The following is an 18447-nucleotide window of genomic DNA, read 5'->3' as shown; positions in this document are numbered from 1 at the left end:
GCTAGAGATGTGAAATTCTATTGTGATCCAAGAGCATGTGCATACCATGCATCCAGTAAATTTGTTCCATTTCCATTTTCGATAAGGAAATGTTCTATTTTAACAAATGTTCATTTTAAGCAAATTTTTTAGCAAAAAAAATATATTCTAGTTTCACAAACTTTTATATAAGGCGGGCCACACCTTCAACTAATGGTGTGGCCACCCCCTTTCCTCTAACTAACCCCTCCCCTTTTCTCATGTGTCAATCACGCCCCCCTTTCCTTTTTCTCTCATTTTTTTTTTTAAAATTCTTTCTTTTCTTTTCTTTTTTTTTTTCTCTTTAATATCTCTCATTTTTCCTATTTTTTTACCTTATTTTCTCTCTCCTCTGATTTCCCCTATTTTTTTCCTATTTTCTCTCTCCTCTTATTTCCCCTTTTTTTTCCCCTCATTATTTCATAATAAGTAACTATTAATATTTGTACCCTTATTTTATCATACGAGTAACTCGTTTATTCTACAAGTAACCCTCATATATATTTTCAAATGACCCATTATATTATAAAAGTAACCTCATTAGTTAATAAAAGTAACCTTAATTAAATGTATGAGTAACCTTATTTATTGGTTCGAGTGACATCATATGTTCACAAAAATAACCCCAATTATTATATAATAGCTTGAAATATTTATAAAAAGTAACCATAATAAATGTACAAGTAACCTCTTAGTTCATAAAAAGTAACCCCGTTATATATTTAAAGTAATCTAATTTATTCATAAAAAGTAAAACGCGTTACTTTCCAATGCTAATGTGTTACTTTTACAATGCGTAGATGGTGCACCAAGGTGTAGGATGAGCATCCTGCACCTTGTCCAAAACGCAAGGCAAGAAGAATAAAACGCACAATTCAACATGCAAAAAGTAATTGATTTGACAGCCAATGTACATTCCCCTTACATCCAATGTACAAAATCGAAAATTCAAAAAGTAAATGATTTGACATTTACTGTTCACCATTTAATAACTGATTTGATGTCCCCCATATACTGTTCACCACTTCTCTCTTTTCCACACTCAACCTCCTTGTACATTCTTGGCTTGAGTTGTTCATTAACAAAATCAAAATGTACAATGACAGCCCCCAGCTGAAAGTAACCCAATTCCTGAAGCTGATGTCAAGTGAGTAATTTGCAATCTTTGTACACTAGGTGTGTTGATGTTTGTTCACTAATGAAATTCAATATGTACAATTACAGTCTCATACCGAAATTCACCACTTCTCTCTTTTCCACACTCAACCTCCTTGTACATCCTTGGCTTCATGGTTGTTCATTAATAAAATCAAAATGTACAATGACAATCCCCCAGCTGAAAGTAACCCAATTCATGAAGTTGATGTCAAGTGAGTAATTTGCAATCTTTGTACACTGGGTGTGTTGATGTTTGTTCAGTAATGAAATTCAATATGTACAATTACAGTCCCATACCGAAATATGTCAAGTGAGTAATTTCCATTCTTTGTACACTGGTGTGTTTGATGTTTGTTCACTAATGAAATTCAATATGTACAATTACATTCTCATACCGAAATTCAATAAAATCACAATGTACATTGATGGTCATTGCTTTGATCACTGAAAATCCCTAAATGTACACTCGTAGATTATTGTACACCAAACCATATGCATTTGTACATTAAAAAAATTGTTTCACGTGATGAGAGAGAAAGAGCTGGCCCACTTTCAAAAATATTGCCAAAAGTCAGCCACATGGGCAAGGTGTAGGATGCTCATCCTACATCTCAGTGCAGGATCTAATTTGCGTTACTTTTAGTGCATTATAGATTACTTTATCGAATTTTAAGGGGTTACTTTACTGACACTAGGGATTACTTTTATAATGTTAAGGGGTTACTTTTACTGAAAGTATAGATTACTTTTTGTAACTATAAGGGGGTTACTTTTTTTTATAGGGTTTACTTTTACTATAAATAGAGGTTATTTTTACTGAAAGTATAGGTTACTTTTGCTATAACTAGGGGTTACTTTTACTATAACTAGGAGTTACTTTTACAGAAAGTATAGATTACTTTTTGTAATTGTAAGGGGGTTACTTTTGCTACAACTAGGGATTACTTTTACTGAAAGTATAGGTTACTTTTTGTAACTGTAAGGGGGTTACATTTACTATAACTCGGGGTTACCTTTACTGAAAGTGTAGGTTACTTTTTTGTAACATAATGGGTTACTTTTATGGAAACTAGGGTTACTTTTTGTAATTAGTTGGCGGAACTGAAATTGAATTGAAAATTAACAACCCAATAATCCATGTTCTAGTATCAATATTCAATTATGCATAAAATCAACCCAAAAGATCGAAACAATCACAAAACTCACAACATTAATTCAGTAGTTCCATTAACAAATTACAACAATTCAACCATTTATCCTCCTCCTTAATGGACTGATATCGATTCCAATTCATCAAACGATCATAAAAATCAAGAAACCTGTGTCTCCAAAAAAGCACTTTCTCTGTTTTACCAACTTAGAGCAATGTACTGTTCCTTCAAAAAAAAAAAAAAAACTTAGAGCAATGTACTGTGTGGAAACTAAATCACATTCCCCTACCTATCACTTGTAGTATATCTTTGTTTTTAATGAGCACACATACAGGGACTTTGTTGCCTATCATCCCTTTACCTCATATTCTATTTCAGTTAGTGTTATCTATGAAGAGAGTTTGATGCTTGTAACATGATAAAAAACTCTCGTTAAGCTTTGTTTGGTTGGACAGAATAATTTTCAACGAAAATGATTTTCCACAACCTATATCTTCCAACGGCAAACACAATTGTGAATAATTTTCCTTTGTTGCTTCCTCATAACAAAAGCTAGAGAGAAATAAACAATGAAACAAATGAAAATGGAGGAGAGAGGATGTATGAGAGGAGAGAAAGAGATAAGGAGGGAATAAGGGTTTAGTTTGAGGAGAGAGAAAATTAGTGCACAGTGAGTAGTGGTCGGGGTTGGCGGGGTTATTTTTGCGTCGAACTCCATTTTCGTCTACCCGCCATTGCAACTTTAATGGCACATCTGAGGAAGGAGGTAGGAGGAAGGAGGAGGGAGGTGGGAGGAAGGAGGATCGAAGAAGAATTGGGGTGGGAGGAGAGAGAATTGGGGTGGAAGGAGGATCTGAGTGTATGACCCGTGTGTGTAAACCAAGTGGGTGGGAAAGGAGGTGGCCACACGGTTTTGGTTCTGTGTGGCGTGTTGCACAAAAAACGCTTTGTTCTAGTTTTCGTAAAAATTGTTCTAATTTCAATAAACAAATGTTCTATTTCAACAAATGTTCGTTTTAAGCTTATTTTTCAGCAAAAAATTATGTTCTATATGTGAATCTGTTTTATTTTCGATAAGCAAATGTTCAATTTTAAAAAATGTTCTTTTAAAACTTATTTTTCACCAAAAAATATGTTTTATTTTCACTGAAAATATGTTCTATTTTCACTAAAAATATGTTCTATATTTGATAAGCATATGTTCTATTTAAGTAATTGAATTCTAGTAATGTTCCACTTCAACCAAAAATGTTCATTTTCGTATTTGGATTCTGGTAATGTTCCACTTCAATAGTAAACTGTTCTTTTTCATAAATGAATTCTTGTAATGTTCCATTTCAACAATAAAATGTTCGTTTTCGTAAATGAATTCTGTAATGTTCCATTTCAACACTAAAATATTCGTTTTCGTATTCGTAGATCTTCGTTTTCGTGTTCGTAAATGTTCTATTTTGTATTGTGGGAGCACAGTTCTCATTGTGCTCCCCGGAGCACAATGCACGCATTACTAGAGTTGTGCCTTTTGGAGTCTAGCAATGTTAGGAGAGTCACTGTCCTAAAAAAGTGGCTCCTTATGTACTTATGGACACATTGTCCCTTGATTAATGCACTTCTCGTTTCCTCTATAAAAAAAATTTATCCCATCATACTTTGGCTATGTTTTTTAACTGAATTTGCTTGAACTCAATTGAACTTAATTTATCTAAATTAAATTGAATCTGGCTAAATTAAACTGAATTTTTATTAATACAATCCATAAAAAAGAGTGCTTTCCTCCATTTTTTAATACTTGTATTAATTAGGCACGATATTTTCGTGTTGATCTCGGAGATATGTGTATAGTAATATCGGTGACATTTTCAAATAAACCCAAGATAATATACTTCTAACATTTTTTTGGTGTATTTCTATTTTCAAGAAAAATATACTTTCTTTGTTATTTTTTACATGTTACACTTTTTAAATCACGGACTCCTAGGTAATTTTTGGAGAGGAGAGAGATAGGGAGAAAGAAAATAAAGGGTCCATGTGAACATGTAATAGGAGAGAGATGGAGAGAAGTTATTATCCAAAATATAACATCTAATTTGAAACTTCCTAAAATAGAAAGTGTAACATGTAAAAAAACGGAGAAAATAGTTTATTTAATAAAAATGGAGATACAATAAAAAAATATGTGATAGTATGTTTGATCAATGCAACGAAAACTTCACGGAATATGTCATTATACACATTTAGGAGATCAACAGGTCATAAGCCCATTAGATGAGGAAGAGATATAAAAAAATAAAAAGTAGAATTGAACATAATTTAAGTAAAGACCGTGTTCTTTTGAACTTATTTTGGCTGTAATTAATCGAATTGAACTGAAATGAACCGAGTTGAACTAAAATATACTGAACTGAAATTAATTTTAATTAACTGAAATAATAAATAATAAATAGATAATAATAATTATAATAATCATAATAATAAATATGATAATACTAATAAATATAAAAAATAATTATAATAAAAAATGAAAAATAAAATCATCATAATAGTAATAATAATAATAGTAGTAATAAAGAATAATAAATAATAATAAATAGTAATAATAATAAATAAATAAATAAATAATTACAAATAATTATAATAATAATAATAACAACAACAATAGTAATAATAATAATAATAATAGTAATAATAATAGTAATAATAATAAATTAAAATTAACTTAAAATAAGCCCAAAAGAACTGGGCGAAAACTTCTATATAGGTACTCTATCTCACACTTTTTGCATATTTGAGCTAATATTTTTTTAGATAGGTAAGATGAAAGACCCTACTAAACGGACACTTCGCTCAGTTGCAGGACAGACTCCTTGGAAGGAAGGGAGATGGTAAGGCAAACCTCACTACAAAAAAGCCCCTAATGGGATTTGATAAACCTTTACCACTATGCCAAACTTTGTTCGGTATTTGAGCTAAGTATGTGATAAATATGCAAAAATTTTGCTTGCAAATGCATAAATCTCTATTATATAAGCCAAGGGGAGGTGTGGTGTCCTCTTTTGAAGTGACTAAAATACCCTCTAATAATTTAAAACATATTTTTCTTTTTATAAAAAATTGAAAAATGAGAATCAATGGAAACTTGCCATATGAGTATGTCAAAAATGAAATATGCAATACCATTAATAACTTGAAAAACTAGATTGACACAATCAATTCACGAAATCAATTAAAATCTTCAACCAAAAAAAGTTTGTAATATATCGTGATACACATAGTATTTCATATTTACAAAGTTCAAACAATATGGTTTATTAATATTTATAATTGTTAAAGAACTATACTAAAGTCGCTAAAAAGAAAATTATTAAATCATCGACCAAATTTTACAGTGGCGGTATTGAACAGTTAAAAATCATTCACCTTTAATTTAAAAAGATAATAACATCTACAAAAGAACCTTAATAATTTACATCTCTATCAAAATAATTTTAGATTAAAAAAATATGTCCATTTGTATATAACTACATATGCAACTAGTAGTTAAATACCGCGAGAAGTATATGAGAATTTGCAAAATTTAGGTAATGATGCATATTTTAGGTAATTATGCAAATTTCATATAAAAGAAATGATGCAAATATATAAAAAAAAACAAAGTATATATATTTCTGAAATTGGTAGGTCCAAAATGAATGTAATCCAAATCTTTGCATTTACCATTTCTAAACACAGTAAAAATGTCCCAAAAAAGAAAAAAACGGTTACATTGTATAACAACCAGAGGTGGCCAAAGATAAGGCTTCATTCTTCTTCTTCACTCTCTACTTTCTACTCTGCTCTCTTTCTCTCTCTATCATATCAGCAGCCATGGCAGAAGCTTCAACTGTAATATTTCGAAGCACACTTCTCCCTTCCATGTTTTCTCAAAATCATCATCTTCCATATTCAAAACCCTTCCGTACAAAAACCCTCAACAGTCCTTCCCAAATTAGGTGCTCAATTTCCACAACTGATACTCCTTTTACTGCAGTGGACAGAATTCCTTGGGGATGTGAAGTCGATTCGGTCGAAAACGCCGAAGCGTTGCAGAAATGGCTGTCTGGGTCTGGTCTACCCCCTCAGAAGATGAGGATAGAGAAGGTGGATGTTGGAGAGAGAGGTCTTGTTGCTAATAACAATATTAGAAAGGGGGAGAAGCTCCTCTTTGTTCCTCCTTCTCTTGTTATTTCCGCGGATTCGGTATCTTCTCTTTCTGATTACAGTTTTATCTTGTTATTGTTTTTGGTTTTTGATGAATTTTAGAGGATATATATACCTTGGTTTTTGTGATGAATGATGTGTGTTTATATGTTGGATAATGAAATTTTTTAGTTTGATGGGTTATTGAATTTAAGTGATTATGGGAAAAGGGTGAATTATTGTTTATAAAAGTATCAATTGAAGATGATCATGTTTTTGTGGTGGTCAATTAGAGATTATATTGTGAAATTGCAGCCTGCAAAAAGTCGTTTCCTATGGAAATGTTGGCTTTATTGTAGTAAAGGAAAGGAAAAGAAGAGAAGAGAGTGGAATTTTATATTTTTCTTATGTTTGGTTTAGTGGAAGAAATGAGAAGGAATGCAATGTTTGGCTATATATAATTATAAAGGAAAGAAAGGAAGATTTTGGCAGCAAATTGGGGATGACAACATTTTGTTGATTCTTTACACCCAATTCGTCCGTTTATTGGGAATAAAGACCACTTCGATTTCTTTCCTACCATAGTCGATCTATTCTAGAACCAAACATGGGATAGTGTTTCACTTCCTTTCTGTTCATGTCTCAGGTTAGTGTTCATCAGAGTTCTAAAGCTGCTTTCCCGTGTGATCATCTTAGCTGCTTTGATCTCCTTCTCTTCCTGTAATTGACTTTGTTAGGATACTGGCCCACATGTTGTTGGGTTGGACTTGGGATCAGAGTAAAGTTCTTACCAACAGGCACATAACTGCATGAATATTTTTTTCCATAAAAGTCTGTGTCTTTTTATATAAACTATGACATCTTGGATTCCCACTAAAATGGTCTCATGTGGAAGCTCATCTTGATAGTGGCCGACGATGGAAGAGATGAAGTGGCAGTGTCTATCGATGTGATCTAGACATTATACACGGAGGCCTCATGTGGGCCAGTGCTCTTTGTTTAAGTAATATCTGATCAACATATTCCTTTGACATAAAATTGGTGCCACTTTCAATGATTGCATCATTGACCATATCCCACATCTTGTGGCAAGAAAGATGGTGCCAGTTACGGCCTTATTTTCTTAGAATCTTCAAGATCAAGGAGACTTTCAGCCACATTGACATCAGTAATCAGCATTATAAATTCATCAATGAGATTCAAGGGTATTTATGATCTCTTGTTTCTTCTTCATCTCTCTACTGCTGATGCACCCACTTTTAAATCAGCATTCTTAGGCACCATCATTGATTTTTAGACCATAGCACATCTAGGATTTGCTAAAATGGGGTACAAAACAGTTGGCCAGAACAAAAAAACTCATGCTGTTTCTGACTTTTGCGTTCCCTCCTTCCTCTCACACACCCTCTCCCTCTCTTCCTTACTGTTATTTGATGGCTTTCTCCTCTACTAATGGGATCTTGTAAGTACAGGGGGAAAGGGAACTCCTTTGACGTTATTGCTGTACTCAGTAATAGAGGAATTGTGTCGGCTGTGATGTTGCTATGGGTGTGGGAGGTTCTACTGTACGCAAGGTTGTTTAAATACTTGGAGAAGCAGTGATTTGAGAGAGTTCTTGGGTGGGTTAAGGCCAAAACCAATTCAAATGGGTTACTTAAAGGTTAGGGTTTTTCTGGAGGGATAAGAGAGTCTAAAATTTTGCTCTGGGGAGTTAAACCATGCTAAGAACTAGAACTTAGCAATGGAATTCAAACAATAACAGTAAGAATAGACTGAAATTAGGCTATATAACATTTGTATTAAATGATGAGTGTGATCCTCCAAATACAACCTTTAACTTTCCTGAGGTTAAGGACCCTCCGACTCAAGTAATTGATCCACTATTTTCTGTGTAATTTTCTCTCTACCGTCCTCCCCTATCTATTACAATTCTTTCTTGCCTAGTAAGGATTCCTAGCCTGTAACTAACTTCCAATCCCTTTTTAGCAAACTACTATCATATGGTAAGAATTTTAAGCCAAAATGTTTTGCTCCAGCTGTACAATAACCTCAAACAAAAGGAACTTGAACTCTTGGGCCTTGGTACATTGGTTTCCTTTTTTCAAAGTGCACCACTAAATTGCCAAACCGTCTTCACTCTACAGCAATTAAGCAATTCCAGGGTCTGATACTCCAAAGCTATCTAGTCCTCTGGAAGGTGCTTATTTAGGGATCAAAGCTATCCAGTTCCATGTATTATCCTCCCATAAGTGATAGGTATCCTACAGAAGGAGCTCGGAAACTTAACCCACAAGATCAGATTTCCTCTATTTTCGTATCAAGGTTATAGTCGGTGATTCTGGAGGCAATATTAAGAGGGGAGTTTGAGGTCAGTCCATAGGTTTCTTCTTCCAGATCTGGGATCTTTTGATAAGGAGAAATATTGATGGTTCCTTTGCTGAGGTAGAGAATGGACTAAATTTAAGCAAGTGTTTCTTGACGATTATAGTAATGGTATGCAACTGCAGTGATAAGTGCTCTTTATATGAAGAAGAAGATATTTTGCTGTCGGAAAAGCTGAGATATTTTCATGTCTTAGGATGTTCAAGTCCTCAATGAGGCTGAGGATGTTTCTTAGGCACTTTGTGTGGAGCAGTGGAGCTATGTGAGGAGGGTAATCGGGGGTCTTTTAGATCCTGAACATTCTTTAGTTGTTGAGGCTTTGCTGCAGAAGAAGCAGGGTGTTGAGGATAGTGGCATCTGATCATCTTCAGTACTTCAACAGGTTTTTGATCAGCTTACTGGAGGTACTCTTGGTTGTAAGGAGGAATATGTTGAGCAGTAATCTCAACAACGGGAACATCTCGATGAGGCAATCTTGTAATCATGGGTCATGACTCATGAAGAAGATGGCTGAAAACAGGAATATAGGATTTCCTCTCTCATCTATAGTAATTGCCATCATTGATCAAGACAGCTATGATGACAGTAGAAGCGAGCAAATAATATTGGTAATTTAGCTAGTATTTGGGTTTGGAGATATCCATCTTTCTTCCAGATATCTTGTCTTTTTGTGTAATTTTTCCAAGTCTGATACGATGCTATGAACTGTCACATATAGGTAATTCTGGTTTTAGATGATGATAAGGACATAAAGATGGATTTATATTAAGAAGATGAAATTGCAGAAAATTAATGATAATTACAAGCTTTCCAGAGGCTTGTTCTCTCCCATGAGACTCTTAAAAGCTCACACAAATACCAATTAGTTTTCAACAAAACTTTTTCTTTCTAATTACCCCCTATATATAGAGTTTAACCCTTAATAACTACATAGCTTATTCCCCAGGTTAACTAATAAATACACCACCTAAAATAACCTTCCCCCCTAAGATATCAATTCCTAGCATATGAAATTATCAGCAGAGTACAGCTAGCATATCAGTTTCTTTTGCTTGCCGTGAATCTATTTCATGTTTGTATGTCAGGTGTGGAGCTGCCCAGAGGCTGGTAAAGTGTTAAAAAGGAATTCTGTTCCAGACTGGCCGCTGCTTGCAACATACCTAATAAGTGAAGCAAGTCAAATGAGTTCATCAAGATGGAGCAATTATATCTCAGCCTTGCCTCGGCAACCCTATTCACTTTTGTACTGGTAAGCTTATTCTTCAATATCCAGTTAAATGATTCTTAATTAGTTCCTTTTTTTCTGTATATTCGCAGAAAGAGTGTACTCTCAATGTCTTCCCCTACAGCTTCTCTACGTCGTTTCAGGACACGTTCAGAACTGGATAGATATTTGGAAGCATCCCAGATTAGAGAAAGAGCTATTGAAAGGAGTAATGATGTAATTGGAACGTAAGGCTTGGTTCTTATTGATTGATCAATTCAAATTATTCTTCAATAGTATCACTCACTCTCTAAATCTTGCATTTTAATTCTTGTGCAGATACAATGATCTAAAGCTCAGGATATTCTCTAAGCACCCTGATCTATTCCCTGAAGAAGTATGTAAATCAATCTTTATGAATAATTTAATAATTGCATTTAACTTGATGCATTATTACAATCATTTTAGTGATGCTTTTCTTCTTAACTACCTTTATTGCAAGACTCTGCTTCTTGCTACCTGTCTAATATGGTCTTATCAGAGGGACTTTGCCAATAGCTGATGTGCAGGTTTTTCTTACTGTACTGATTATGCTACTGATCATGAACAATACCTTTGCTAAATGAATGTAATAATATCTTAGTTTCTTTTTTGAAAAACTTAATTAGAAAATTATGAGTATATCTGTTTTTGATAAGAACTTTCATTAACCATGAATCTCCATTTTGAGGAGTGTTGGGGGTTCAATAAAATAATGGGTTTTTATCTCATGTTTATTTTTATGAGAGGTTAGTTGCTGGGGTTTAAAATTTTCATTTTTTCTATTATGTTAGAGTAGGTTCTTTTATTCATAATTATTAATTGGGTTACAATCATTAAAAACATCCAAATAAGACTATAAATTCACATTTAACACAACTGCGACGTGGTCCGCAATGAAAGTATCCGTTCCATTCCCGCAAAACCTTGACCAAAACTGCATTTTCGAACCATGATCTCCAATCATAATTTCTTCCTCCGGGCTCTTGTTCGAAGAGCCATGTTATGGTAAATGTGGTGATTGTAAGTAAGTCATATATTAAGCTGATGGGGTGGATGTATTATTAATTGATTGTTATATACATTTGTTGTAGTGCAGCACAACTAATTCATCATTATAATCTGAATTAGCTATTATATCTTATTCTTCATCTATAAGTTATAATCCATGGAACTGTCTGGAATCTTGCTATATCTCTGTGTTTTACCTTTTTGTGGTTTTGTAACCTGGCTCTAATATTTCTTCATGTGCATTAAATCTGCAGGTTTTCAATATGGAGACATTTAGATGGTCATTTGGCATCCTTTTTTCGCGATTGGTATGTAGATTATTTGTTATAATCTCAGGATTGGCATGGAGCATGTTTACTTTATTCACAAATTATTAGAATAGACGGTCTAATTTTAACATAAAATTAGACGAACCCAGTACTGAATTTTTCTAACAAGCCCATTCCATTTCACTCTATCTCAACATTACTCTTGTCATCCCTTCTCTTCGCCTTCCTTTGTTTTCTTGATTCTCGAACTATAACAGACAATTTCAAAAAATAACTCAATAGTCTTACAAAACGGATTAAATTAGTCACTAAATAGATTAAACAAGTCATTGAATGGGTTAAAAAATATCATTACTGAATAGATTAAACTAATAACGAAATAGATTAAACTGGTCCCTAAATAGATTAAACTAGTCACAATATTAAAAAAGGTGGCATCTTCTTTATATTGGACATGGGCCGGTGCCCGGTGCCTAATTTTAAATTAAAAGTAGGCGGTCTCTTACAAGACCAGCGGTACTTTATTAGCTTTTTTTTGAAAGATAGGTATCAAAAGCAAGGCCTAAATTGATTCTACAAACCAATCTATATATATATATAAAGCTAGAAAAATTTGCCTATGTGTCAAGCTATTACTCATTTCGCCACATGTCATTATTATACTCTTCTCATTTTTTTAGTGCCACGTGTAAAATGGATCAATTACAATCTTATAAATTTGGTAAGTTTCACTCATCAAATGGAAGTACTTTACAATCATATTAGTTCGTGTATATTTCCGACAAAGTTGCTAATAATAATAACAATGTTAATTTGATATAACTTACCATTTTACATTACCATTTATGTAACTTACCCGTAGTCGTAGATTTTGATTTATAATGTAGACAATTTATTTTGGAGTTGCGGATATGATAATTTTCACAACTTTTTATATTGCTTAATTATTACTCATGTAGAGTACATTATTATTAGATGTTATTGTAGTATACAATAATTATCTTTACGTGTCATTTGTCTATATTAATAATGTAGGGTAGCAATAAGTTCGAGTTGGATTAATTTCAAGTTCACCTGATTTCTATTTCGGGTCACTTACCCCTAATCCAAACTTGACTTGAATCTGATTTCAGGTCGAAAATTAGAATTTCAACCCGACCTTTTCGATTTCAGGTTGACCCGAAACCAACCCAAAATGACCTGATTTTAAATTTAATCATTGCAATAATTCAACATATTGAGTGAGTCTTGAATTCAAATGCCAACTTAATCAAATTTAGAATATTCAAGAAACGAGTTTGGTCTAATACAAGTTAGATAAACATAGGTTGGCATGCCTTGAATTTGACCCCACTTCAAAGTCAGATTATTCGGATTGTTTTGAGGTTCAAAAATTCAACCTGAACCTAACCCATTATTTTTTCTGGTCGGGTTGGGCTGACCCATCTTTTTTTTCAGGTTGAAAATTTTAACCCAAATCCGAAATTTTAGGTTAGATTCGAGACGGGTTATCATATTGGATCAGCTTTAATTTTGACAGCCCTAATGAAAAGATTATATCATGAAATATAAATTTACAATTTATAATCTTTCAATTTTAAATGTAGTCATTCCAATAATTTTGGAATTAAAAAAACTATTTGAGAACTAAAAAAAATCCATGTGCATTATGCACGGGTCCAGATAATCTTAATATAAATTATTTCTCAAATAGTCAAGATGTAAATTATTTCGCAAGTCAATAGTAACAAATTTTAAAAGCCATCTAATCTTTTATTTCTCATTTATATCTTTCTAAATTATTTCAATATTTAGTTGTGTATGATCACTTCATGATTCTAATGTAAATATCACAAAATATTCAATTTCTAAATTGAAATATTTTGGGTTTTCATATTTTTTCTTAGATATATGTTATTAATATTAATTATCAGCACATATTTTGCTGACCCGCAAATGAAAACCATGCTATCTAGGGGAATAGATATATTTTTTAATATGTAACAATATTGATATAAACAATTAGATTCATTGTAAGAAAATTTACGTGAGCTTAAAGCGAGTTTGATCGAACAAGTTTAACCACTAAATGTTACTCAAAGTTAATTAAATTAACCTAAGCAATGTATGTGCTATTAACTTAGTACCATTTAATCATTTATATGGATAATAATAATAATACTGATTATTATAGATAATTTATATTTCAGTATAGTGCATCGCACGGGTTGTAAGCCAATTTTAGACTATTCTTAATACAATATTATATCATTTTAGATAACAAGCCCATTTAGTTATTTTGTTTAAGGTTAAACCCATTTTAATTTATACGATTCTCATTACAAGATCATAATATCGTGTAGGATATTTCTATATTCATTTCTTAGGTATATATTAGAAGAAAAATTTATCATTACAATATATATTTCATTTATATATTACAATATACATGAAATTTTTTGTATAATAATAATTATGATTAAATGGGTTAAACGGGTAATTCGTTTATCAAATAGGTCGGGTCAGGGTTGAGTATTTCAACCTGTTTATTAAATGTTTAGTAAACCCGAACACTAATCCAACCAAACCTGGAACTGATTGCCAGCCCAACTTGGTTGCCTACTCTACTTTTATGTTTATACTATTTCATTACATATTTATATAAATATATATACCATGATTTCAAGGGACGTATTATATAGTTATTAGCAAAAAGGGTTTGATGAACATTAATAACTGATATTTCTATATTCATTTCTTAGGTATATATTAGAAGAAAATTTTATACATTACAATATATATTAATTTATATATTACAATATACATGAAATTTATTGTCTATTTGATAAGATGAGTTACATGTTATTTTTTTAATAAACTAAATTGAAAAATGTATTTTCTCTTTAATTTTTTTGTTAATTTACATTTACTATACAGTGTAAATTATAATGTCACTACTTTATGTAGGGTTTGCAAAAGCTAACTCAATACGAAATACGACCCGAACCTAACCCAAAATAAGCAGGTTAGGGTTGGAACTTTGACCGATTTTCTAACCCATTGATTAAACAGGTAGGTTGAGGTTGACATTTTCGACTCGAAATTGACATGCTTTGACTTTATTAACTTACATATATGTAGAAAATTCTCGAAAAATATATTGATAAATCTAAAATTTGGTTAAAAAAGTAAATATTGCTAAAATTGGTCACAATTATTATAAGAAATATTAAACATGCATACTTTCAACAGTAACTCTCTCATATATACTTTTAAGAAAATAATTAATTTTTGTATAATACTAATTATGATTAAATGGGTTCAACGGGTAATTCGCTTATCAAATAGGTCGGGTCAGGGTTGAGTATTTCAACCTGTTTATTAAATGTGTAGTAAACCCGAAAGCAAATCCAACCAAACTTGAACTGATTGCCAGCCCAACTTGCTGGTTGCCTGCTCTACTTTTATGTTTATACTATTTCATTACATATTTATATAAATATAGATACACCATGATTTCAAGGGACGTATTATATAATTTTAAATATATATTGTCATATCAAGAGTTATTAGCAAAAAGGGTTTGAAAAACATTAATAGCTGATAAAGAACGTGAAAACTCAAATGTTACCACAAATGTATAGTACAAAGACGTGGTTCAAAATGTTTTTAAAATACTCTTATTATTATTGTCATTTAATAATTCATTTGTGATGTTCATTCACTTCGTTGAGATAAAAGGGTTTTTTCGTGTTTCCTCTTCAATAAATGCTACATGTAAACTTGCAGTGTTTTACCATGTATAACATAATATATACACATTCTTATTTGAAAAAATTAAATCAAAAAAATAAACTTCCCGTGCATTTTTGCACGGGTGGAAAACTAGTTCTATCTAATTATGTAAAATTGTAAATACATAAGGCCGAATTAATTAACCCAGGACTCAACCCTTGGTACAAACGCCAAGTTTCTCTACATTGTTAGGGAAAATAAATATTATATAAGGAAAATATTCGATAGTGCTCGCCTTGTATGATCTTTCTATAATTTTACATGATCACAATAGATAATAATTTTTTAATAATAAGGAAAGTGATTAAATCATATATAATCGTTCCCAAAAACTCCTATTAGTTTATGACCAATTGTTGTATTTGTTTGGTAAATTTTTATGATTATTTATATTTAGTAATATAAATCTTCTATTAATTGTTTCAACAAAGAAATAAACTATATTAGGAAAATAACAGATTTTGACCTGTGTATGACAGTGTTATAAATTTACAGAAACCAAATTACTTTAAGCAATTTGCAAGACAAGGCATTAGATGGTGTGTTTTATGAAACTGGAATTTCATATATGTAAATTACATTGTTCAGTTGGCCAAATTATATGGAAAAGTTAAGTTCATTGTTTAAACAATTATCCATGAGACGAGTACATGGAAAGTTGCGTAATGGAGAGGATGTTCTAGATAAGTAGAATTTCTCGTGTGCCTCCACGTGTTACTGGGGGCATGATTATGTTATGTGTTAATTTCTAAGGAAGATAGTTCTATAATCAAATAATACTAGTTCCTTGGATTTGATACCTGGTAAGGATGTTTGATTTCAACAGCTTTATATCTTCTATAAGGAGTCGAATCAAACAAGCCCAAATTGATTTTTTAATCGAGTGCAAACTACTCCCCATCCAATCTCATCCTTATAAATAAGCGGAGCAATGGCCGAGTCAAAAGACTCTGACCACTATGTGAAATATGGGCCGTAGTGCATGAATTATGCTGCCTGATTGGCTTGTCTAGAATAGTGGTGTGGGTCAGTGATGCACTGTCTCAGGATTATTATTCTTTATTAATTTGAGGTTGGGCAGTCTTAGATTTCTATTTATTTTCAATTTTTTTAATATTAATTTGGCAGTCTTAGAATTTCATTAACTGTAACATAAACCTGATGTCACTCATTACAAAATAATGAATTTTGACCATGAGAGGATAACAAAATTGGGTTATGCTTATGACTAAGATTTTTTGAATTTATGGTCAAAGCTTTGTATAGGAGTTATGAATGATCTTTCATTTCGAAAAATTCTTTCATCAGAATTATGTCTTTGTCAAGGTAGGAAAAAAAGTGAATCTTGAGTACGTCTCTACAATACCTCTTTGAAAAGCTTGGTTCAAAGCTCCACTAGATTTGCCCAGACTTTAGCCTTAATGTAGGATTCCGGTCTTCTGTTGCAGCAGTCATTTCGTCGAAAACTTTCTTAGTTTGCTACAGGCTACTCTAATCAGCAAATTATCCAATACAGCAGAGATGCCTATGAACCCTCTTCATAGTAAATATTTCAAATGTTTGCCAATCATAGTATCTCGACAATTTAATACTGTTTATCTTTATGAAGCTCAAGAAGTGAGAACGTTATATCTTTTCGTGCTCTCTATTGCAATCAAAATTTCTTATTGACGGTTAGATTCTTCGTTTGATATAGAAACCTTGATTTCCATGTTATAAGACCTTTTGAATATCTGAATCCGTTGATCTTTCAAGGATTTTACAAATATTTTACTTTCTCATCTTTTTGGTTGTCTCATTTCCGACCATGATTTATCATCACCGAAATGCATGGTCACTACTAATGGCATATTACATTTATTACCTGTGGTAGTAACTGTATAATGACTTGGTGAAATTTGCATGTTTTCCTGAAAGTCCAACATTATTTGAAAATTCTTGAAAATGCAGGTAAGATTACCCTCAATGGATGGTAAGGTGGCATTGGTACCATGGGCAGATATGCTCAACCACAGTTGTGAGGTACATATTCTCATGCTAAAGAGGAAGAGATCCTGGGCAAGGACTTGGTCTACTTTGGTCAGATACGAATTCTATTCAAACATTTTAATTTTTTAATAGGTGGAAACATATTTGGATTACGATAAATCTTCAGAGGGCATTGTCTTCACAACTGGACGTCCATACCAGCCAGGTGAGCAGGTAAATGGAAGCTATTGCAGTTCTATTACAGAACTAGATTAAGAAGTTGGTAATCAGTAATTTTTCAATTTACCAGGAGAAGTGGTTTTCCCATTTTCCTTCTTTTTGTTAAGGGTGGAAAATTGTTTCCCAAGGGTGGAAAGTAGTTCTCCAAATGGTCAAAAATGATTATTTTTATAGAGAGATGGAAGGCCACATTCCTTCCTCTTTCTTACCTTCCCGTTCTTTCCTCCCATCAATCTTCTCCCCTATATTTCCATTATCCCTTTTCTCTCATAATTTTTATAGCGACGAACCAAACCAAAGGAAGCATTTTGAAGCTTGAAACCTGATTTCTGTTGAAAATATACTATTTTGAAAGAACATCAGGTCTATATGTTTTATGCTGAACCAAAAACAGCCCCAATACTGGTGGACTGAAGGAGGGGGGGTTTTGAGACCTGAAATTATTTTCTCTTAACTTCGGTACAGGTGTTTATATCATATGGAAAGAAGTCTAATGGGGAGCTATTGCTGTCATATGGTTTTGTTCCTAAGGAAGGAACCAATCCTTCTGACTCTGCTGAATTGTCATTGTCACTTAAGAAATCTGACAAATGTTACAAGGAGAAGATGGAAGCTTTGATGAAGTATGGCTTGTCGGGGTAAGTTTCTATTGTACATAATAGCTACCAAGTACATAAGCAATAAAAAAACACAATAAAAAGAAGCCCTAAAGGTTTTATAAAGTAGGGGGTGATCCTTCTGTATGCTGATTTTTTCAAGTCTTCCTCTCCATGGTCTGAATAGTGAGCCGTGTTGTCCAGTTGTGAAATTAGAGGTGGCCCGGGTGGGCTAAGCTTCCATCACGAGTTCACTGGCTGATTTCATTTCTTTGACAAAGCTAAGCTGTATGTTTTTTTTGGTTGTATATCAGGGTCTGAAATCAACCTCAAATGTATTGTTGCTCCAGTACCAGGAATCTCGATTACTGTTGTTTCTTGTGTTTTCTTACTTTGTAGCTTTATTCTACATAGTACATACCCCATTAGTGCTCAAGAAG

General features: G+C 32.6%; 1 protein-coding gene across 2 annotated transcripts in view; it reads left to right on the top strand.

Annotated features, from left to right (window-relative positions):
- Positions 1–6100: 6100 nt before the first annotated feature.
- LOC104902965 (ribulose-1,5 bisphosphate carboxylase/oxygenase large subunit N-methyltransferase, chloroplastic) overlaps positions 6101–18447 on the top strand; it is a 14114-nt gene continuing 1767 nt past the window's right edge. Inside the window, exons 1-8 of one of the 2 annotated variants that reach the window (XM_010690921.3) lie at positions 6101–6563; positions 9971–10134; positions 10254–10337; positions 10429–10486; positions 11394–11447; positions 17154–17225; positions 17325–17405; positions 17877–18049. In XM_010690921.3, the coding sequence (XP_010689223.2) occupies positions 6192–6563; positions 9971–10134; positions 10254–10337; positions 10429–10486; positions 11394–11447; positions 17154–17225; positions 17325–17405; positions 17877–18049 (1058 nt within the window). In that variant the 5' untranslated portion in view covers positions 6101–6191. Of the gene's footprint in view, positions 6564–9267; positions 9494–9970; positions 10135–10253; positions 10338–10428; positions 10487–11393; positions 11448–17153; positions 17226–17324; positions 17406–17876; positions 18050–18447 lie in introns of those variants that run through there. The other variant, XM_048635917.1, reaches the window with a different exon arrangement.

The sequence above is a fragment of the Beta vulgaris genome, chromosome 9, assembly GCF_026745355.1.
Source record: "Beta vulgaris subsp. vulgaris cultivar EL10 chromosome 9, EL10.2, whole genome shotgun sequence".
In the NCBI taxonomy this organism is placed as follows: domain Eukaryota; kingdom Viridiplantae; phylum Streptophyta; class Magnoliopsida; order Caryophyllales; family Amaranthaceae; genus Beta; species Beta vulgaris.
This window is presented reverse-complemented; position numbering and strand designations above follow the sequence as displayed.